Source organism: Neopelma chrysocephalum, unplaced genomic scaffold, assembly GCF_003984885.1.
Source record: "Neopelma chrysocephalum unplaced genomic scaffold, ASM398488v2 Primary Assembly neopelma1_24, whole genome shotgun sequence".
Classification (NCBI taxonomy): Eukaryota; Metazoa; Chordata; class Aves; order Passeriformes; family Pipridae; genus Neopelma; species Neopelma chrysocephalum.
In genome coordinates this window covers 43,279,312-43,303,726 of record NW_020897693.1, presented here as the reverse complement: position 1 = coordinate 43,303,726, position 24,415 = coordinate 43,279,312, and the positions used below count along the sequence as shown (strand labels likewise).

The 24,415-nt window shown below is 39.7% G+C and overlaps 1 protein-coding gene across 1 annotated transcript in view; it reads right to left on the bottom strand.

The window, feature by feature from the left end:
- Positions 1-15,444: 15,444 nt before the first annotated feature.
- BDKRB1 (bradykinin receptor B1) overlaps positions 15,445-24,415 on the bottom strand; it is a 35,745-nt gene continuing 26,774 nt past the window's right edge. The window contains exon 2 of the mRNA XM_027673916.1: positions 15,445-17,344. Coding sequence (XP_027529717.1) covers positions 16,214-17,290 — 1,077 coding nt within the window. The 5' untranslated portion in view covers positions 17,291-17,344 and the 3' untranslated portion in view covers positions 15,445-16,213. The remainder of the gene's footprint in view (positions 17,345-24,415) is intronic.

Genomic DNA, 24,415 nt, shown 5'->3' with positions numbered 1-24,415 from the left:
CAGGTCAGGGAGTTTCAGCTTCATCTGACCATTCCTGAATCACATTTCTGGTCCCTCCATTTTGCTGCTTACGTGCAATTTCCCTTCATTTTTCTTTCAGGTGCATTAACTCTAATGGTATGTTCCCTGTATAATCTATTGGTGGCCTCACTGCTGAGATAGGCAGTTTTGGTCATGGTTTCATCAGTGTGTATGTATCTGGGGACCTGGCTTGCCCTGTGGCATAGTCATGTGTCATGCTGTTAGCATCTAATCTAAGCTGGCAGAGTTGCTGCAGCAACAGCCTGTGTGTATTGTGATTTATGTGAAGGTGGGCAAAAGAATTGGGATCGGACAAGAAGGCTAGTCAGCATTGCTGCACCCTTTAATTCCATGAACACAGGCTACACGGAGCAGTACTGATGTCTAGGAGGACTGGGGAGGAGTGAGAGGTATGATAGAGCTCACATGGACTTCCCAATAAGAGCATGCACACAGTGGCAGTGCACACAGTAGGCTTCAAGCTTGTCAGTTCACATAGGTCAAAAATTTATATGGATCAATGCTCCTTGCACAGAGTTCTGCAGCGATGGTCTAGGCTGGCAACACAAGAGACCTGCTGTGGTATCTTTTGAAATTCTGTTATGTGTGTTAAAAATTGCAATTGTAAATTTGTTATTATGTTACAACTGCAATTTCAAAAGGTTTAGAGAAATTAGGCATGAAGCTCTATATTGCTTTACCAATCATATTCACTAGTAGATATTTCTGTTTTTGCTCAGAGGAGGCCATCTCATGGGGTGGTCTGAATACGAGATGAGATTAGCATGAAAATATTGTGTTTAAATGTGTATGAAGCACTGTAAACATCATCAGTCTTTCTGAGACACGCTTGGCAGGCAGCAGTGTAAACTGCATAGAGCAGCAAGCAGAATATGCGACATGGCCTTTCCTTGAGAATGAAGATGCATTTCAACAAAAGCCCCTAATACCTGTCAATATTTCAATAGCTCAGGCTAACAACTGCTGGTAAAACTGTGCTGGAGGTCCTTTGGGACACAACACAGCACTGTGTGTAGATCTTACCACTGTTTTTACTAGTCTGTTGGGAAGGTTGCCTCCAGCTTGCTAAGTGCTGCTGCAAAAACAGACTGAAACTCTTGAGTTCATTTCCATGTATGTAGACTGAGTGGAGATGGAGAAATTCCTTCAACGAGGTCAGGTGGAAGAAACTTGGATAGGTTCCAGCACGAGTGTCCAGCTGAATCATAGAGGCAGAGGAGCTTTTGAGGCTGTTACTAACCCAGCAAAGCAAAAGTGACACATTTTCTTTCCCATATTCCCATATTCCTTCCCCCACTCCCAGCATTTCTGTCACAAGTCAGTCTGAACAAAGTGTCTTGGGTATTCCTGTGGGAGGGTGCTCCAGTGAAAAGAGTGTGTGAGGCTCTACTTAGGGGCTCTAAAAGTATCCTGGGTAATGGAAGGATAAAGGAGAATTCATGCCTTGGATGGCTCTCCACGCTGAAAATCAGCATCTGAAACTGCCAGCAGTAAGATAAAAGAGTTAATAATTCTTTAGTATGCTGCAATATATACCATCTACTGCATAATTTCAACCAGTGAGCATTTAAAACACATAAAGTACATTCATTCTCTAGATATTTGATAAGGAAAAAAAGTAGCTGTATTTCTCAAGCAAAATGCCTGTCTAGAAACAGTTCACCAACTCTAATCAAACCAATCTATCTTCTTATAACTCAGTGTCAAACAGTAATTACAGTCAGTTGAAATAACAGGCACTACAAACAAATTTGCTGAAAGGGAAATTTAGGGTATTTATTGTAATATGTGGATGGAGGAAGAGCTAATGCCCTAGAATATTGCAAATGGTAAGTAGATGATGTCTAGACCTCATGAGTTAGAAAATATTTGCCTTGCAGAGAACTGTAGCTTCTCCCCATTTTCCTTTAGAAGAAGAAATGGATTATTAAACATTAAAAAGGTATTGTAGTCCTAGTTCCATATGGATACAAATATACAGAGACTGTTTATGGCAAAATAATGCAAATAACACTGACAAGATAGATGGCAAAAAGTAACCAAATGCAACAGTCTCCACTGTCTGCCTTACCTTCATTTACCTCCCTTAGTGGGTTTATGCTGTGAGAATCATCTCTGTTTACATGACTGTATATAATTATTGCCAGACAGTCTATTTCCTGCTGTCACTCTCGGTGCATAGACTGACAAGAGGGGGCAGCTCCTCTAGTTTTCTGACTCCTGCTATTTTACTTCTTTAGCTTCTTTCAACAAGGAAACACAGTTGTTGACCTAATGTCAGATAGACTAGCCCATATTGACAGGAGTGATTTGCCTACCACCAACACCCTTGCTCTCACAGTCAAGCTATGAGTCATTTAGTATTCCCTTCTATGGCACACGCATCGTTTCCCAAACATTGAACTGTTTTGCAGTCCTTCACCTTTGTTGCCAAAGCGAAGGACAACATAATTTGGAATTACCAAATATGACCTTTCTAAGTGCTATATTTGGAATTACCAAATATGACCTTTCTAACTGCTATACTTATAAGGTACACAACTTCTGGATCACAAATGTAGTAGCAGCATATTACAGAGAACTTGACTAGTATGTTCTGTATTTTTCCTGATAATTTATTTTTACTTGTAGTTGTTTGTCTAGTTTCCTTGCTGTTCCAGAGAAGTTTTTCTTATGCCATAGCTTTTCTATCACATAAGGAAGTGTAGAAGAGAACTTGTAATTTTTATAATGATTTTTTTTTTATGATAAGAATTATCAAACACTGGAACAGGTTGCTCAGAGCATTGAGGAGTCTCCACCTGTGAAGATTTTCAAAAGCTGACTGGACATAGTCCTGAGCAACCTGCCTGAGTGGCAGAGTCGGCCTAGATTATCTCCAGAGGTCCCTGCCAACCTCAGCTCTTCTATGAGTCTATAAGAATAAGCTGAATACTAAAAAGTATCTCTCAGAAATGACCTTCACATAATAATGCTTAAAACTGTACAAATCAGAGAATGTCTGGGTAAAGGAAAGCAATTATTTGACTCTATAGTGTGCATTATTGGGGTATAGCATGGAACTCAGTAATGACAGCAGAAGAATGTAAGAAACGATGATTCTGTGAAATCACGTGTCTGAATTAAAAAATTACCTTACCAAAACTTTTTTTTGAGAACAAAACTGTTCAGTTAGAGTGATTAAGATGTTCTCATATTTCTGTTTTTCTTTTTCTAAGAGGAACTGATTTTTTTTGCTGACAGCTTCTGATAACATACACTCATATTTCTCAAAATAGATCATATTTTTCCTGTAACATATTATTATGCAATGAGTTTAGCACTAATGTTCATTAAGTGTTATTAACCTTAGTCTAAATTGGACTAATAGCATCAGAACTGTTCAGTTCTTCTCCTTATACAATAGGAGAATGTTCATGGAACTAAGTGTATCTCAGTTCACAGAACCGAGTGTGTCTTACTCTCTTGTTTGCTCCTGAAAGATGTACAGAAAACATCACTTCACACAGCAATAGGCTTGGACAAAAAAAAGTATTTCCCAATTGGCCTGTGTGGGAAAAAAAAAGTTATTTTGGACATCTAGGAAGATACTTCTGGTGGTTCCTAAAAGGAATACGGCTTGGCTAGTTCATCACATTTGTCTTGTACTGTTTGCTCCTGTCTCCCAGTTCTCTGCTCCCAGAGTAGTCCCTTACTGCAGAGTTGCAGGGACTTTTCTGCTCTGGGCCAGCCTGTGCTGAATACAACTGTCTGTGCATTGTGCTCCTGAGGATAGGGTAAGAGAGAGGCTGTGGGTCTGGACTGAGGAGCCCTGCTGAAGGACACCATCTGCCATTATTTATTGCTGCAGGCTGTTTCCACTAGTGACCAGGGACTTCAGACAAGTCTCCAACAACACAAGTGGAGACAATATTGTCCAGTGCACCAGAAAATGATATATTGAACTGAAAAAGGAAGTGTTTCACTAAAATCAAGACACAAGATAATAATAGTAATACTAGTCTGAGTAGTTAGAATTTGACAAAAAGGCAGACATGGAATCCAGTGCATGGAGGGATTTGTGTTTCGCAGCAATGTCCCAAAAGTCTGGGACAAGTATCCCAAAATAACTTTTCCGGACCCTGCACAGCTCATCTGAATAAACAGGATGGGTTGTGCAGAATGCCTGGAAGTGAAGCAGAGCAGTGCAGGAAGTACAATGCATTTCTAACATCACACATCTAATTTTATTCTACTGAAACCATGCCCTTGCTTTACATGCTTTCTCCGTGGACAACTCCTTTTAACATGATCAGTCAGTGATACTTCTGTGTAGTTTTTCAGGGACATCATGTGCTGTTTAGAGGACTTCTTATTGTTTGGATAACGTGCAGTGTACTTGTAGGATATTTGATTTTTGCCACAGCATGAAAGATGAGATATGAATAATTCTAACAAAGCTAGTTTTTTGTCCAACTATTCCAAGGAAATGGTTATTTTCACAGTAAAACATATGAATGCTTATTTTATGGATTTTAGTAGCAAATGCAAAACTGTACTTTTTAGCTAGTACATGGGAAGGAAAACAACAGTGATGCAGACACCTCTGAGGATGCAACGACCAGCAAGACAGGGGAAAACTTTGGGCAAGTGTTTCACACTTAAAGTAAGTGCTACATACCCATAGATGATAGGTGGAATTTTGGCTTTTATTGTCTAGATGAAGCACTTGATAAGCTCTGCTATTATAGTATCTGATATCAGACAATGCTCTCTGGCACTTGGCGTTATTCTTGGGGTGTCCTGTGCAGGCCAAGAGTTGGATTCAATGATCCTGATGGGTCCCTTCCAACTCAGTATATTCTATGATTCTGTGTTCATGTGCCTATTTTATTTTGAGGTGTCACAAGACATCTGTGGAATTTGTAAGCCTCATTATATTGATGGTTACCTGAAACATATTGGTGGCAGTGACCCTGCCATGTGTAGGGTGGATTACAGCAGCCTCAAAACAAAAGTGCCTTTTTGGCTGTCCTGTTTAGCCTAGGGCTCGCATCTGGGGTGATTGTTGGCACATTTAGAAGCAAACCCAGGTCTGCATGTGGAGCTTAGAGCAGCCCACAAGGCTGCCTTTAGAGCCCCTGCTAACAAGCTACCCCATCTGCTGATTTAAAGAAAACGTTGTATCAGGGGTGAGAACTGAAACTACCTCTCAAAACCTCACTCTTGTGCCTTAGTAATTGCAATACCTTTGACCACAGTCTTGCCACTGAAAGCAAGTCTTCAAGGGCAGCTGAGAGGTGCTAAGACAGCTGCTGCAGAGAGCCAAAGGGCTGAGGAGGTATGGCTGGGATCAGAGCTGGTGTACTGTGGTTTCAGGGGGATGAGATACTGATTGTACAATTGGTAGTTAGACCACTGTCCTCTCCCCTTGGGCTACCAAGTGTGTGTATTGCCTGAGAATGATGCTAAGTCTTGGTGTGAACAGCACCATGTATGAAGGAAAGCGTGTGTCTCTAACGCATCACTGAGCATCTGAATGTTGATCTGCAGTGACAATTTAGCAAAGAATGGCCTTGAAGTTTAGGATGTGTGAAGTCTTAGTAGTCTGCACACCTAGGAGTCCTTTGACAAAAGAAATACTTTTTCTTTTCTGGAACTTGCTTCTGGTAGGTATTTTTCCATTAGCTTGAGTTTGCTTCCCTCTTTCCATTATGATCCAGTCATGAAGAGCACCCCAGGTCAGGCTGTTGGGATTTTGATGCCACTGAGAAATGGAAGTCTACATATGTTCCCATATACCTGCAAGTCAGTTTGCTGCATTAATCTTCTGCCATCATTAATTCCCTCTTCTATTAACAGGGCAAAGATAACTTCTTCCATGATAGCCTGATAGTGATAGGTTATTATTTAACATCCCTGAAGCTGTTGCCAAACAGAGTATTTCTTTTCTGCCATACCATGCAAAGAAGAAAGTTTTCTGACAGTTTTCTGACAGCTGTAAACTGTATTTAGCTGACCCAGTGGTGCTTTGCAGCCCTTCACATCCAAATTTCTGAGACAAGACAGGAGACAAAACCATGCTAAACATCATAACATCTTCTCACAAATAATTTTGGATATTCCAGTATTTACTATTTATCTGCAATAATGTCTTAAACATAAGGATATCTATAGGGTGTTAAGTCCCATCAGACATACCGTCATCCATTGTCTGACTACCACTTGCCACATCAGAGAGATTCAATGTTCTGGTTGTGTGTGATTTGAATTACTGGCATCCATGCTTGGGAGCTGGCATTCAACCAGCAGATAAGAGTTAAGCAATGTTGGCATGAGGCCTCACTCAGAGGCTCAGTACTTCTTGTGATTCATGAGAGACTGACAAAAGTTTTGCGGAATAGGCAGCCTTATTTTTACATTTTCTTGATTTTTTCCTTTTAAAAAATATCTTAGCTGCTTTTTCATTTGTTAAATTTAGTATTGAGTCTTGGCCTTTTTTCTTCTTTTTTTTTTTTTTTTTGCAGTTTGCATATTTTTCAAATCCAAGCTTAGAGTGTCTCACTTTATCACTAGAGGTTGATCTTTCTCCTCATGATTTGTCGTGGGCAAACCCTCATCTCCACTGATAACTTTTACAGTGTGTACCAGCAACTTTGTCGCATGAAAGAGATTTTTATCATAAGTTTTACAGCTAAAAAGCACAGAAAAAAAATAAAACCACTATTGCTTATCATGCTAACTTTGTGCTGTTGTAATTTCTTTGACTCTGAAAAATTTATAACTTTAAAATAGTGTAATGTTAGGCACTCAAACTCACTACCTGTGTTCAGGACCAGCCCTTTATCTGGAGCAAATAGGTACAGCTTCACTAATTTCAATTGACTGTGATGTATATGATGGCCTCTAACCTGTTATTCACAGTGCAGTTCTGTCACTTAGATAAGGAATGCTTGAGAATGCATATATAAATTATTTATATATATATATGTATATATATATATATAAATATATACAAATATTTCTACTTATCTTCCAGTGCTGAGTGATGAGCATTTCTTGCCCCATGCAACTCCAGAGATACCTGGCATGTACATTTGTTCATACATCAAAAATATACTGGAACAATTTGAAAAGTTTCTTCAGGATTTGAACCTTGCAGTTCATCTATTGACTTAGTCTTGTGTGATGGATGTAAGACTTATTCCATGTCTTCCTGTGGGAAATGGCGGTGTCTGGTTTCATCCCTAATGTGTGGCTGGGGATTTGCTGTGCAGGAGCTGAAAGCCAAATGTGAACTTTTCTATGTGTGAATTACTTCCCAGAGGAGAACATCTCTCCCAGCTGTAGCTGTAGATTAGAGTCATGATGGAAAATAAGCCTCAGCTCCTGAAAGAAGATATCACTAGCAGACAGTGGAGATTTTGCTGGAACAAACCTGAAGTGCACAAGATTAAAATGGCAGAAGACGGTTTTCTAGAGCAGTTCCTTGCTAAGCTGTGTTGGGATGTAGGAATTCTTTGCAACACAGCAGACCTTGGAAAACAGGACCTGGCAAGAATCTCATGATCTGAAGAAGCTGGACCTTCCTCACAAGACTTGGGAATTAGCCTGGCTCCAGCAGAATTAAGAAAAGGACTTTTTGAAAGGATTGTTTAAGACCACGTCTGAACCCCTTTAATCCCTTCCCTCTGTGTAATCTTGGTTGAGACAAAAATTAACCTATTAGCTAAACTGCAGTAAAACTTGTGGAACCCCCAAATTAACATAGCTTGTCCTTCTCATTAACATGTCCAGCCCCCGAGACCCTTAAAATTGTATTCTCACATTCAATAAACTATTTCAGTTTCTACACCATACTGGAATCGTGTTTAGCTTTTCAGTCCACCACTAAGCTGTTTTCTTCCTAAGGTGTTTTCCTGTAGAATGCACTGCAAACACCCACACATATGCATAAAACTAGGAAGTTTTGAATTAATTGATCTCTTCTACTGTGTCGTGTCATTTAATAACTCCCCATGGCCAGTGCTTGATAGCAGAAGAGAGTTACTGAATTTCTGGCAACAGCATGGCCAAAGTAAGTTGTGTGGGCAAGGTTCTCCTGCCAGAAACTAAGGAGCAGTGCTAAAGCAGGCTTCTTCCCTCTTACTATTCACACAAGGTATTATGACATTGTGGTTTAATCCCAGCCAGCAACTAGGCACCATGATGACAGTGGGATGGGGAGAAGAATCAGAAAAAATGTCGTGGGTTGAGATAAGAACAGTTTGATAATTGAAACAAAGTAAAATATAATACTAATGATAATAACTACAACAACAACAACACTAATAATAATAATAGAAATTAAAAAGTAGAAAGAGCAAGCGAGAGAGTAATAAACCTCAAGAAAAACAAGTGCTGTATAATGTGCTCGTGACTTATTGACCAATGCCCTGCCTGTCTGCAGGCTATGATCAGTACAGTACCAATACTATTCTCAAAACTAAACACAGCACTGTACCAGCCATTAGGAAGAAAACTAACCCTATCATCCCAGCCAAAACCACGACACATGCATTGCTGCCCATGGATTGATCCTGAGAGGCAGATGGATCTGTTTGAGCCGCGCTTACTAACCAAGCTGAGACTCATTCTTGAGTCAAATCTTGGTTCTTTGTGAGCACCTGTAGAGTGAACGTCTCCAGCAAGACTGTCCCTTTTTTGCAACAGAAAAAAAAAGATAGAAAGAAGACAGAATTCACTCCCCCTTTGGAGCAGAGCTTTGCTAATATTTTCTCTTGCTCAGCATGATGGGCATTTGCAATGCAGCATCTTCTGGAGAATTCAGGTAGGGCATGACACCTGTGACTAAATGGGTCCTTGGCTGTCCTCCACCAGGCAAAAACATACTAGTTGCAAGGGCACTGTATTGTGTGCGGCTCAAGAAAGAGAGGGCAGGTCCCTCATCTAGCCCACTAGGCTGGAAAAGATACTCAGGATTTTACTCCAATTCATGTGTAAAATAAGAGATTGGCATGAACAACAACTGCTGAAAACTCAAAGGAAAAAACAGCTAAAACACCAGAGTAACTAAAATAAGCTGATATGCTCTTCAGATTGGCTTGTTTTCCATTACAGCTTCAAATTCTCTTATGAAAAAGAAAAACCAAAACCAAACCATGCTCTTGCATGATTTACCATCTATTCTTCGTGCTGACAGAGTAGGATTTTTTGAATCCCCAGTTTTGCTCTCCTCCTGCCCTCCTGATGGACCCAAAGCCCTGATCTGCTCTTCTACGATGAAAGTGTTTTGACACCTCCTTTCCAGTGACCAAAGGTGGTGTCTACTGTTTCTCAGAAAGGAGGATGTTACTTCCCACATTTGTGCAGATGACAATATTCTTCCTATTAGCTCTTATTTTAGAATGTGTTCTAATCTTTTCAGTTATGATCATATATGATAATTAGACTAATTTTTCTCTATATAATCTCATTGAAAAAAATTTTTCAGTTTAACTATATATTGTTTCAAATATATCTTTCTGTAAAATTCAAGGCAGGATGTGTGTTATAAATACTGTTGTTTTTATTTAGTATGCAGGATGGATGATTTAGTTTCTTGAGGGTATTATTTGGTTTATGTAAGTGCGTTTCTCCCCCACATGAGGCAGAGTGACACAAGGCTAAATCAGAAGTAGATAAGTTCCAATATTGGAAATTCAATGCTTAGTCATATAAGACCATAATGTAACTCATACCCTGGAGGGAGCCACACTGAGATTTCAGGGACAGTCTTAAGTCAAATATTTCCTGCCTCTTGAATACTTGATTTGGTAAACTCAAATTTCTCTAATTGATTTTAATGTTTTTAATTCTGACAGGCTTTTTTTTTTTTAAGGGAAAAAAGTATCCCAAGTCTCATGCTGAGACATCGTCTTCTTCCTTTTTTTGTACTTTACTCTGGTCCTTGCCAGCAGGTCCAAACTCTTTCCCAGTTCATTGTTGTAACAGTTCGTTAGGATACATGCCCGGAATAAAACAAGTGCACAGATATTCATACACACAAAACATCTTTATTACAGTGAAAATAGTAATAGTGAAAGAACCAAAAACTAAAGAGATACAAAATAACTACCTTATCGTGTGTTCTTAAAACAAATACTACGAACAGCATTCAATACGGTGTAATCTTAACTAGTAAAAAGGGATGCCAAAAAAGGGATCTTAACACTACATTATGGATAACACGATATTGGTTAGTAAAGGGGAAATTAAAGGAAAAATACTATGATAGTAAAAGGGAACAACTTATTCAATAATAAAGGGGAATTAAAGGGACACTAAAAGGATTAAAAGGTTAAAAAGTTAGTTCTCTCAGTTGCTTCCTATCAATAAACTGTGCTTACCCACACAGACAGGCCAGGGCTACCAGGATCTGCAGCAGCTGGTCGGTACCCATGCTTAGCGGGCGTCCCCGCGGAGCAACACAGTCTCGATGGTAGGATGAGTATCGCTCAACTCAGCAATCTTGACACCCCATGTTTATCAGTTCCACATTATACTACGTAGGGCCAGTACGTAGTATAAGGTGATGCCTGAATGGCAGCCAAACACTGCCTAATCATTACCTAATGGCAACGGTCTGTGCATGCCCTACTTGTGGGGGCAAGGGGCGAGCGACCCCTGCCCACATAATCTTCCTCCCGCCATCATCTTTCTCACCCCTGTGTATGACCTCTACTATTGTGTTTCAAGGGTAGATGTATCTATCTTGCAATATGTAGCAAAACCAAGGAAGAAACTCAGCTCTGATAATAGGGGATATCAGGCTGACTTGCTAAAAAGCACAATGGACCTTACAATTAGCTTGTGCCATGAAGTTACATTGTACCATACTCTAGATGGTTTCACATCCTAATATGATTCCTTTCTCACGCCTCTATGCTCCATTGATCATCTAATTCAATGGAATTGTCAAAGCCCCTTCACAGGCACACTGCTTCTCGTTGTGTTTCCTGGTACAGCCAGTCCCTGTCTCCTTCTCACTCAATGCTTTCTTTTGGTCACTGTGACCTCCCTGCTCCTCCACACATTCTAGCACGGGGAAAAGACTTGACAGAGGCACTGGCAGGTGATTTATTCTCTCCCCTCAGCCTTTTCTTCTGTTTCTTGACTCCCAGTGTCCAATCAGATATTTCTCTGTTCACTACTAAACTCCAGACCTAACCCCATTTCCCCAGTCTGATTCTGGTCCTGCCATCTTGGCAAAGCTTTTGTCACTTATTCCTTTCCTGCTGCTGGGAGTGAACCAAGAAGCAAACTGGGACAGTGAACCAGCAGCTTTTTTGACATCCACATCCCTTGACCCACAGGACCCATGAGCAGGGAAGTGGGTGGCTCTGTGACCAGGTCTCTCGTGAAACTCTGTCACAGGTGACTGCACAGGGTTTAAGCATCAATGTGAGGATCTGGCTGGTGAAAGCTCCTGCACATCTGTACTGTGAGCAAACTGCTTTCTTCCATCCAAGAGTCAACACTTTTACTTGATATGGTGCAATTTTAACAGGGATGACAAACAGTTCTCTTCCCAGGAAAATGACTCCTGGCAGGTTAGAAGCCCATGCAGCTATAGATCTCTGAAAATGCATCTGTCTTTATTTTTAGTGATCAGTACCTTTTCTTCCAGTTTCAGTTTTAGAAATCAATCAGCTGTTTGGTGGTGTTTTCTGTCGTTCTTGTTGTTAAAGGTGGAATCTAATATGAGAACTGTCTACATTTACAGCTAAAGTTGGTAAAACTGAAATGGCTTGTCAAAATATTTTGATATTGCAAATGTAAATCCAGGCTGTACTATTCCTTAAGATGGGTTTCAGTGAATCCTAAATGTTGTTTTATTGCGCTAGGGCTAGGAGGGCTCTATTATAAACTAAAGGCTGGGTGTTAAGCGTGACCTGAACAGGTAACAAAAAGATAGTCCTTGCCCTAGAGAAATTATTATTAAAATGTGAAATACACTAATTCAATATAGATGGATGAGGAGAACAAGTTAAATTATACTTACAAGCTGTTAGGGTGCTCATATCTCAACTATAAAAGATTGGTATTGCAGCAGAGAAGTTTTTTAATGATTAATGCTTGACAATGTTTATCAGGAGTGTGAGAAGTAACAGAAGAGAAGCTAAAAAGGATGCTTATTCAAAAGAACAACCCATGGGGAGTGGAGTCTGGCAGTTTCAGTTTACCGGCTACCAGAGCTGACATTTCAGTACTGATTGAAAGGTGATTGGTGAAGAGCCCTGAAAGGGCAAGCAAGGAAATTGTATTTATTGACCACAAGAGAAAGAGTCAATGGAGGGATGCACATCATAAAAAATCCCCCCCTGTGCTGGGGCAGAACTGACTACATTGATATTTTCTCCAACAATGACTGTCTAAAGCAGCCTTGGAGACCCCCATGGCTGCCGTGCTGGATTCTCTCCAAGGCAGCCTGTCACCAGCTTTACCAGAATGTTTTTGTTAATGCTTATCCTGTGCTTTCCTTGCTGCAATTTAAGGTCACTACCTGCTTTCATTTACACCTTCAAGGCAGAAACAACACAGCACTCCTGGGTTGGTTGTTATGGTATAATCCCAGCCAGCAGCCAAGCCCTACGCAGCCACTCACCCACTTCCCTATCAGTGGGATCAGGGAGAGAATTGGACGGATAAAAGTTAGAAAACACATGGGTTGAGATAAAGACAGTTTAATAGGGAAAGCAAAAACCATGCACACAATCAAAGCAAAACAAGGAATTAATTCATAGCTTCCTGTCGTGGGGTACCTGTCGTGAGGTCTTGGTCCGAGGGGAAAAGAAGGACACACAAGACACACGAGGATGGTGAGACAAAGAGATGTCTGCCTGCTCAGCGTGGCAGGCAGCCTTTTATTGAGCTAACTAACTTCACACACAACACAAACATATTCCTACAACATCCAGGAATCCAGCACCTGCACATTATCAAACCGTCTTAACCTTGTACTCCCTGCAACCCAAGGCCGTGTCCATGGAAACCATCTAACCAGCTCCACTGCTCCCACGGAACACGGCCTAACTTTTGCACTACCTCAAACTCTAATTGTGGGGCTTCCCCCCACAGCTTCCCATGGGCAGACAGGTGTTCAACCATCTCCAGGACAGCAGGGCCCAATCACACATAATGGATACTTGGGAAAACAAACTCCATCACTCCAAATGTCCCTCCCCTTTCATCATTTTTCCTCCCACTTTATATGTTGAGCATGATGTCATATGGTCTGGAATATCCCTTTGGTCAGTTTTGGTCACCTGCCCTGGCTGTGTCTCCTCCCAGCCTCCCATGCACCCCTAACTGCATTGCCAGTGTGGCAGTACGAGAAGCAGAAAAGGCCCTCAAATCATAGGTTACCACAATTTAAAGGCACATTAATTACAATCTCCAACCCTGGTGCTTTTGTGCCAGGTTATAGGACTTAACATTGCGATGAACTCCTCCGCTTGTTTCCAGCCTGCCTGCAATAAGGGTTTCCTGCTGAAATCCACCATTAGTATAGTCACATCACAGTCCTCCACAGGCTGCAGGGGGACAGCCTTCTTCACCTTGGTCTACACCAAAGGCTGTAAGGGAATCTTTGCTTCCCCTGCTCCAGCATGGGGTCCCACCCATGGAAGATAGTCCTCCTTGAACTTTTCCAGCCTGGATCCTTCCCATGGAAGTGCTTCACGAACTGCCCCAGTACGGCTCCCCCATGGGGTCACAGGTCCTGCCAGCAAACCTGCTCCAGCATGGGCTTCTCAGGGGGTCACATCCTCCTTCAGGCATCCACCTGCTCCAGTCTGTGGTGCTCTGCAGGCTACAGGTGGATTTCTGCTCCACTGCGGACTCATCTGTATGTCACAGTCCCTTCAACTCAAGTCACCCCAGAGTTCCACCCTGTCCAGTACAGCAGCACAGACACAGCAGCAGGACTCTGGTCACCTGCCAGCCCAGGAGCATCACCATGGCTGTTATTGAAACGTCCCCAGGCACAACACAGTGAGCAGTACAGCAAGCAGTGAAAGGAAAAAGCGTCACTAATGAGCAGTGGACCCTAATATACAGCCAGGAATGCATACATTTACATACAATCATATTGGAGGGTAAATCCATTGATTTGCAAGACCTTTTTAAATGGTTTAAAGCAGCATTTAGACTACAGATGCTTGTCCTGACAGTTGCACATATGTAAAAGAGGCAGGACTTTCATGAAAGCCCTTGTCACTTGCCTATTGGAGGAAACAGGAAGCTTTCCATTAAATTCAGATTTCAGACTGATTTTTAATCTATTAGCTCATACCCTAAATATGCCACAGAACTCAAGAAGTGTTTTTCCCTTTATTTGTGTACATTCCAAAACATGGCCTAGTGTCAGTCAGACAAGACAAAATATTTTTCCCTTTTAAGGTCCTCATCCATACAGGGAAAATGGCACTTCTGTTTCTACCCTTCTTTTTCATGATTTCAGCTTATTTTATTTTTTACCTTTTTTTTTTCTTTTTTTGTCTTTTTTTCCCTCAGAAAATATCTTCACTGGAAAGTTTTTTTAATTAAGGATTCAGCTGGGGATTTATTAAATAAATACGGTGTTCAACAGTTTACAATAAACAGGAATGAGGATTTGATCTCAGATGACTCAGGGGACTTCACATGGCGTTGTTACTGCTAGTGTCTAAGCCTTGCATTTATTTTAAAAACATCTGTCACAGAAGGAGTGAAACTAGTAAAGTTATGAGTGATTCTTCCTCCCTTAATCCACCCTTAATTCCTAAACCATCATTGCAGAAAGATAGACTTTTAAGTCCTCAAAAGGCTTCAGCTGTTCAGATTCAAAAAGTTTGAGAGAATCATTAAAAATCAACACTAATCCTACTGCAATGAAGTTGAACAGGTAGATTTCTACAATCAAATGCAAGATTAATTCCATATTCAAAATGGTAACACTAAAAAGAACTGCAGAAAATGCAGTGCTATTACAGCGAGTACAAGACTGAACAGGCTTTATGATGACTAATTAAATGAATTGTTATACAAATTGTTATACAAATGCATGCTCCTTTGTGCTCTCAATATCTTTCTGGCTGAACAGGCTGTACTATATCTTTTTCCACTTCTGTACATACACATTCTTTTAGAGCTGTGGAAACAGATATCTCACTTGCCTTAAGTCTACTCTGCAATTGTGGCCGTGATGGAAAAGAAGTTTTCTTCTACTGCCAGAGTCTGTATTTTGGTAGCAACAAGGATTTTTAATCACAGAACTATATATTTGCTCTTCCGCAAAAGGAACAGGGAAAAGAGACAAAATACAAAAACAAAATATAAGAAAGAAAAAGGCTATGATGAAAAATGAGATGTTATGCAGTTTATTAATTTTTGTTCATAAAAATATAAATATGTCTGTAAGGATTTGCCTCAGATGAAAGATATTCTAAAAGAATACCGTATCAATGGCCATCATGGGTATTTTCACACATAAAAAATAAAAAGAATTTTTATGCACTTGATGAGCAATTGTGTAACATTTTATTGGACCAAAAAAAGTCAGATTTTGAGGAGGCTACTGTGTTACATTGCTTTTTTTACAGTTTATGTACAATTTCTTTGTGGTATATCATCTTGTACAATATTTATGTGCTGAATGTAATTGAAATGCACAAAAGATATTCAGATTTTCAACATGTGAAAATGCAAACCATTTAAAATATTGTTCAAAATAACTGGAGCTATTCTATAATTGCTCAAATGCAGTTATCAACTAAAGATTAGATCATATTTGCTCTGTAACACCTGTTGCAATTCGGTGTTTTAAGTGTCATGACAGATACAATGAAGTAAAATGTTCAGCTGGCTTATGGTTTTCTGTAATATTTTCTGGTATCTTGCAAGGAGTTTTTCTTTCAAGCCACTGGTAATTGGTAAAAGAGATTAGGTTATTTGGTATAAATTTCTAGTACACATGTTATGTATTAGGATGGATAACACAGACATAAAAAAGTAAACCTGAGGACAAGTAACCAATCAAGTGATTTACTTTAGTAGATAATTATCTTAGTCTGCGAATGGCAGATCAGTGCAATTCATATTAATTTTTAATGTCATTTACAATGGCATTAAATAAGTTACAATATAAAAATGAAGATGGAAATGATAATCATTAAGTTAAACTACTCCTGACTGAGAACACATTGAAATTTGATGACATTTCTTTCAAAGATACCCATTTCAAAGGAAATCCACAGGGAATAAACTGTGAAAAAACTTCTAAAGCCTTTTGCCTGAAGTATTTCCCAACAAAGACATAAATCACAGGGTTAATGCAACTGTTGGTGGTAGCCAGCGTATAAGCAAACTGCTCCCCAAAATTGAGCAGTTCCTCCCAGAAGCAGCCTTTGATCACTTCTGTATGGTATAATGTATCAAGGAATACAAAAAAATGGTGAGGAGTCCAACAGAAAAGAAACATCAGTATCACTGTGAGGATCAGCCTGGTAGCTTTTGTGCCTTTGCAGTCCTTTGTCCTGAGTGCTCTTCGTTCTTTTGCTTTTTTTTGTAGGGACCTAATGGTAGAGAAATTGAGGAAGATGATTGCTGTAGATGGCAACAGAAATCCCACTATGCTGCGTACCAGGCTTTCAGCTGTTTTCCACGATGGGGTGGGGAAGTCCAAAGTGCATGCTGAAATATTCCACAGGGGATAGTCTTTCACAGTCCGAAACATAAAAACTGGGATGCTGAGGAGGATGCCAAAGAACCAGATAAGCAAGCAGATCCCTTTGGCAATAGTTTTGCTCCGTATCCGTCTGTGGTTCAAGGTATGGACAAGAGTCAAGTAGCGATCCACGCTGACTGCCACCAGCAAGTAGATGCTGGTGTACATGTTTAGGTTGATGGATGCACTGTTGCTGCGGCAAAGGAAACTGCCAAATGGCCAGTTAAATTCATTCCTGATGTTCTCTGCCCAGAAAGGGAGGCCCATGAGGAAGATAAGATCAGCAACAGCTAGGTTCATAAGGTAGATTTCAGCTATCTTCAGGGGGCCCTTGTGCAGTGAATAAATGAGGAGAACAAATACATTTCCGGGCATTCCAATAGCACAGACAGCGTTGAGGTACTTGGGCACTATATAATACACGATGTTCCACCAGTCATCCTGCTCTGGGCAAATAGTTGAATTGCTTCTGTTTTCACTCTGGTTTGAGGAGGTAATATTCAGTAGAGGACTTTCAGTCATTTTTTTAGAAATTCCGAAGTGAACAGAAGACGTCTTTCAAATGAGAGCAAATGACTGCAAAGAAGAAGCATACAATTGCAAAAGTTATCTCCCATGAGTGGTGTAACAAACTTTTTAACTGCTGAAGTTCTTTATTAGTCCTCACTGATTATCATAGGCTAGATCATTCCATACTTGTTATGTACAACAGTGAGAAATGTTCACAGTATTAGCAAGGATGTAACTTACTCTACATCATATGAAACTTCCTCTCCTTGCTTCCGTTGTTTAAAGTGGCACAGCGGAAGGAAAGTACCAAATTAGTGTAAGTAGTTCTGTGTGTCTCTTCCAGACTGATGACAGAAACAGATACGGGAGAATTCCATCTCCCTGAGAGTAGAGGGAGTCACGCTGGTGACACAAAGCCAGCTTTGCACCCTTCCCTGCCCTTTCTCTTACTCTTATTTACTATGCTGTGTATACTATTATATATACATAATATATATTAATATATTATTATATTCTATCATCCGGCTTAAGCAAGATGATGCCTGTTTCCCCAGAACTGAAAAAGCTGCTCACTCTCTATGGGCATCACTTGTTATTTGAACTTTGCATTCTTTTGCTCCTTCTCAGTTTCTCCCATCCTGAACTTTGGGTTCAAAATTGCTTAGATTAGACAGCTTATTGCCCTCAAATGTCAGCAGTTTGAATAAGAAAACATAACTCCTCCAAAATCTTGTGCTCAAAATCTTGCCTGGAGGAAAATTTTCTGCAGCTCTAAATTTACTCTTCTACAGTTCAAAAACATCATTGAGTTCAGCTGGAGAGAGGCTGTCCCAGCCTCCCACGGCATTGACAATACCTTTATTTAGAATCATAGAATCATAGAATCAAGTGGGTTGGAAAAGACGTCTGAGATCAAGTCCAACCCTTGATCCAACACTGCCAGGGTTACCAGACCATGGCACTAAGTGCCACATCCAGTCTCATCTTAAAAACCTCCAGGGACTGTGAATCCACCACTTCCCTGGGCAGCACATTCCAATGCATGATTACCCTCTCTGTAAAAATTTCTTCCTAATATCCAACCTAAACCTCCCCTGGCAGAACTTAAGATCCTGCCCTCTTGTCCTGCTGCTGGTTGCCTGGGAGAAGAGATGGTCCCCCATGTGGCTAAAACCTCCTTTCAGGTAGTTGTAGAGAGTGATGAGGTCTCCCCCGAGCCTCCTCTTCTCCAGGCTAAACAACCTGAGCTCCCTCAGCCTCTCCTCACAGGACTTGTGTTCTAGTCCCTTCACCAGCCTCATTGCTCTTCTCTGGACCTGCTCCAGCATCTCAATATCCTTCCTGAACTGAGGGGCCCAGAACAGGACACAGTTCTCTCTGGTAACTCCCTGTGAGACTGTGCATGAGTGAGAGGACAGGCAAAACATTATCCTTTCATGAAAATCCACTGAGTTGTCAGAGCTGACTCTTGCATTGACTTCATTCTTCTAGTGTTGCCATGCTCGACCATAGTGCCTGTATCTTGTTTTTTACAGGCATTCAGTCTCAGAATCATTATGGCAGGCAAGATATTACTGAGCCTGTGGTGTCATCGAACACTTCAGGCAAGTAGAGCATGTCAATCATAAAAAAGAATGCATTTGAAAAAAATCAGTATTTTGCTATCAGTCATTGTGAATGTTAACTTTCTGCTGCAGCTATTTAACTTTGCTCTTTCAGTTTCTGTAATTTTACACAGCTAAGGATGGAGTTTCTGAAGACAGCATTTAGGACCATCGTTCATCTCTTTTACATATACATACAGTCTCGGTGATATATGTATCTGAGCAGCTTGCCATACTTCTCTCTGTGACACCTCTAGGAATTAGTTAAGTACTAATAGTCCACATCATGCTATTTGGTACTAACGCACAGAACATTTTTCACCATTGTAGAATTAAGTGAGCAGCTAAGTTGTATCTGAGTTCATAAACTCACTCAAGCTGACAGTCTTGACAGGTAACTGAGCTACTGCCTGAGTTAACACAGCTCTCTGGATTTGAACATCTTCCCTCACAACAGTCTGAATATTACCTAGTTTGCAGACAGCCTCATGCAAACTAAGATAATTCGAGAGGATGTAAAACTACAGATGAGATATATTTAGCAAATAAATGGCTAATTAGCATCAAAGGGGCTATTTGTGAGTCAGTAGCAATCTAACCTTATTATAGCTTAAGGCATGAGAGCAACGGTAGAAAATCTGTAATATTATATGTCAAAAATAATGTAAAAGACAGATAACAGTTAAACATAATCAGAATTATTTCTTCTACTAAATATAGAAGAAAAAGAAGTTCTTATTGTCCTTTCTTGCCCATTTCCCGATGACTTCTTGCTATGAGCTTATGCTAGTTACTTCAGATGTGATCGCTGGGCTGTAGTCACAAATTTGTTCATGATGGGGTAAACTAAAAACATCAGGAACATTTATTTTCCATTGCAAATAGATTTTAGTAACAACTACGTCTGAATTCTTGCTCACGTAGCAATCGTGCCTGAAGATTCTGCAGAGTTTGTCATTGCAAAAATTTCTTCAGAGTCTGCTAGTCAGTGTCCGAGTGAGTGCTACAGCAAACCTTCTATAAATTCAGAGCTCCAGATGTCCTCTTGACAGATAATGCAATTTTTTTTCAGTTGTTTAATTTTATTCCTTCCTCAAAGACAATTTTCTTCTCTAACTATTTTAAAATATTTAGTGCTAATGGACAATTCGCCACAAGAATGGTTTTCAATTTATGTACTTAACACATTCCAGTCATCTTTTATACAAATAAAAACATATTTTTCTTACTTTGAGCTGATTTCTGATGAATTTCCATGTACAGTGAATCTATCAGCATTTTTACTACTAATTCTCATTACCCAGTTAGAGTAATTAGGTAAAATGAATCTTGGTTTTACATATAAACTAATACTGACCTTCAGAGTTACTTTCATGGTTGAAAAGAAAGGGAAAATCTTACTAGACTGCACAGGTCAGAACTGAGAGCACAGAAATTTGTTTTTTTAGATAAAATATATAAAGGGTTTTAATAAAAATAAGACATTAAAAAAAAAAAGATAGACATACCTAGTCCTTGTTCTTCCGGGCAATTTAGACAAAGTTTCAAATCCAGAAACAGCTGGTAAGGAGCAGTACAGAGGTTACTGAGAGAATTCGAAGATGCATCCTGAGGCACGACTGAGTGACTGAGTGGTATCTGAGTGTTTTGTTGGCCATGCACAACGTGTGTGATGTTACATTTTGGAAGAAAGCCCCAGGATTTTTTTTTTTTAACTTTTCCAAATGTCAGCTGTAGTAATTTTCAAGGCATGTGAAATATTTCATTCTCATTGTGAAATAACACAAGCCATATATCATGACTCTTGCCGTCATGTGCTCTCAAGTGCAGGTCCTTGGCAATTAAAAGTTCCTTTGTATGAATAACCATGTCTGTAACAATAATGATTTCATCAACGACTATGAACTGTTCTCTCAGTGCCAATGCACACAAAGACAAACTTAGATCTAGGGTTTTTTTATGGTGGGAGCTCCTTCCCCTGCTAGCCTTAGTGAGGAACCATGCCAAGGAGCTGGGGGGGAGCAGTATGGGTACATAGGCACAGCTGCTGAAATACAGACCTGCTAAACCCCATTTCCACAGTTCTTGAAAAGCATTCTTTTGCCCCACTATAGGTGTCCCCTGCATGAGTCTGTGAATATTCCTCCTCTGTAGTGCATGATGACTACCGTATTTTCTCAAGCTTGCACCCATAAATAAGTTTGGGGTTTTTTTCCTCATTACCTACTGGGACCTTGTAGACTTAGATTGGTTGTTTATAAGTATTTTTATCTTTTTGATTCTGGTTGTCCACCGATTTGAGCAATATTTAAAAAAGATAATATCTATTGCATCTCAGATTGTAATACAAATCTCCTTAAGTGTATCTGTGTAAACAATAAAGCCTCTCAAGTTTTTTAAAAAAATATTGAGACTGGAATACTTTTTGCTTACAGGAAAACTTTCTTCCCATTGGCTACCTAATCAACATATGCATCATCTCTCTCAATTCTTTCAACTGTGTCCATTCTTGTTTGATAGGTGTTAAGGAGTTAAAATGAAAAGCCATGAGGCACAGAATGGTGATACCTTAATGAACTTCCCTATCATGATAAACACTTTTATTCCAGCCTTTTATTCATTAAAAGATAATAAGTTAGAGTTATGCAAACAATGATAAAATTGATAAATTAAAAAAGCTGTTCCAGTTCATACCATCACAGTGGAGAAAACTCTGAATGGCCCAAGATTTAATTTGAAGATTTTAAATGTATAGGTATTTATTTTATTTACACACCATCCTGTTTAAAAATTTGCTTCTTTTATTAAATAAATGAAACAGTATAAAAATACATCTCAAATGAAGCTATATGCTTTACTTCTGTCAAAATTATTTTTTTAAAATATCTTTTTCAAAACATTTATTTTGGTGAAGACCTTAAAAACAACATTTTTTAAATTATGTAAAATTTAAGTTACATAAAGAATCCTAAAAACTCACAGGAAGACAACCTCGGAACAAACCATCCCACTCTGACTCACAAAGGTGAGTGCAATGTGACAGGAGAACTTCGTCACAAACTTTCCAAAGCTTCCTCTTTGCTTACGGTAATGCATTTCTGTGTTTAAGTTATTTTTTCCATAAAGAAGTGCATTTGAGCAATAACAAGAAGTTTGTAATTTGTCCTTGCTTGGAGATGAATCTCTAGGAGCTGCCAAGTTCCACATTTACTCACAGACTGAATAGAAAACTGCAGCTGTGTCTAAAATTTATATGATAAATGACATAGTCTTACAAAACTCATCAAATCAAAGTGTAACCAAAATACTGGTTTGTAAATCTAACTCCTCTTTGCAAATTCAGTTTCTTATCTTCTGTTGTTTTTCATTGCCATATTTGGAACTTTTTTCAGTAGTGGAGAGAGATTCAAAGATTCAAAATTGGAAGTCTATGCATTTAGTGGAAATAGTAGAATGAATAGGCACTGCTGTAGGTCCACATTTAAACTACTTAGAAAAAGTCTACATAAGAAGCTGTGACTTTATACAAAAAGGAGATTTAATTTATTATTTCTTTGTGACGTGAGTCTTCATTTCAACATGTAGGAAGTATATAATGATCTGGTAACATTTTACAGTTTGCACAGATGTAATGAATCATGCATTCAAGGAACGTGAACAATTAGTTTAAAAACATCTGTAAGAGTCAACAGTTACATTTTTTTATAGTAAAGATATATTGATCTGCTGGCACCTTTGGCTTAGGATACTTACAGAACATTAGTTTATGTTTTAAGCTTACATGATCTTCAGTCACCATGTCTGAAAAAACACATTCTTCAGAGCTGCATAGGAGTTTACAAATGCTAACTGAGCCCCTCTGATCAGAAAGATTAAACAAACATGTTGATGAAGTTAGAGGTACAACTGCTCGACTATTGCACGCGTTACATGGTAGACAAATGGCAGAAATGCAAAAGGTTTCCAGAGTTCTAGCTCTTGGTCCAACAGTTCAACCATTAAAAATCTTCCTTTTAACATAGCTGGAGCCTTTAATGCTTGGAATAAACTATCTTTTTGGAACAGTATGACTTAACCATTTGATTTTTTTTTAATTGATATGGTTTTCAAATCAACTTAGTTATCTGCTGTAACTGGTCATCTGTTCTGGAAAAGGAGAAAAGGTTTTTGATGCGACCTTATGATGTGAAACTCTTTGTTTAACTTGGTTGGATTTCTTCACATATACTAAAATGATTGCTAAGGACAACTTAAACCCTGGTGCAGTTATTTACGGTTTCTAATGAATGATCCTGGTACTATCACAGTGTGGTAGTAACCAAACCCTACTAACTACAGTTTACAGAGGCTGAAACAGCAAAATATGGAAGGAGCCAGTGTAGCCTGAAAAGTACTGATGGAACAATTGGAGTGAAAGGATAATTCAGTGACTAAAGATCGATTGGGGATCTGGGAGTCCTGAACTGAGATCCTGACTTTTCCACTGAAACCCTGACTAAAGAAAGAGCAACCTTGTCCTGTCCGCAGCAAGCACCAGCTGCTTGTGTAACAGCTTTTAAGCTGTTAATTTTGCATTTCAAGTGAAGCCAACAGTCAACTTGAAAAAACAGAGATTGGAAAGATGAGAATTATTCCTGCCTGTACCTACTGCAGGCCAGAAATATCAACTGGCTGTTGATATCCTTGCCATTCCTCTGGCAATGGTCGCCAGCCATCCCCCCGCCACCTCTGCCAGGCTGAATGGGGGTCAGTTTGCATGGCCGAAGCCTCAATAATAGTTGTGGCAGCCTCAGGTAAAAGGGAAGATGGAAGCAGCTAAAGGAGTGGAACAGGAAAAAGGGGAATGAAGAGGTGATGTAATTACAGTATGTTATCTCCAGCTCTGAGATTCTCAGGACAAAGTCTGACTTAATTTTACCAAGCATCTGAGTGTGACTGTAAATTGACAGTAGCTAAGATGTAGCTTGGATGTTGCACTTTATTTCTTGGGGTTTTCTGTTGCCTGTATAAATGGTGCATGTGAATACTGCACAGTGTGTCACTGCACTGAAAAGTGGGCAAAAAGTGAATTAAATAGTCTGTGAGATGACATTTTGTGTTCTGTGGTGTGCAGAGGCTGCTGCAGGGGCTTTCCATTGCTGCTGGTGTCTGCATGCTTTGAAGGAAAAGCAAGGCTTTAGGGCCGGGGTCCAACCAGCAAACAGCACCTACCAGCCCTTGTGTACCCCAGGTTCTCACAAAGAAAGGTAATATCTGCTTTTCATGGGACTTTGAGCAATATCTCAGTACCCTTAACTGCCTTAGTTCAGATTTTAACTTCCAAAAGGACTGATGGTGGTCAGCACCACTCAGAAATGGACCCTGAAAAGAAAGCTGACCCAAAGATTTCAAAGTAGCTAAAATTCTGTTGTTTCAGATCAATTTCCTTTGGTATAACGGGAAGTGAAAGAAAGCAGCTGCAACACTTGGACTTCTGAGAAACCAGTCCTTAGTAAAAGGATACAGGATAGAGAAGAAAATGCCAGGAAATCTC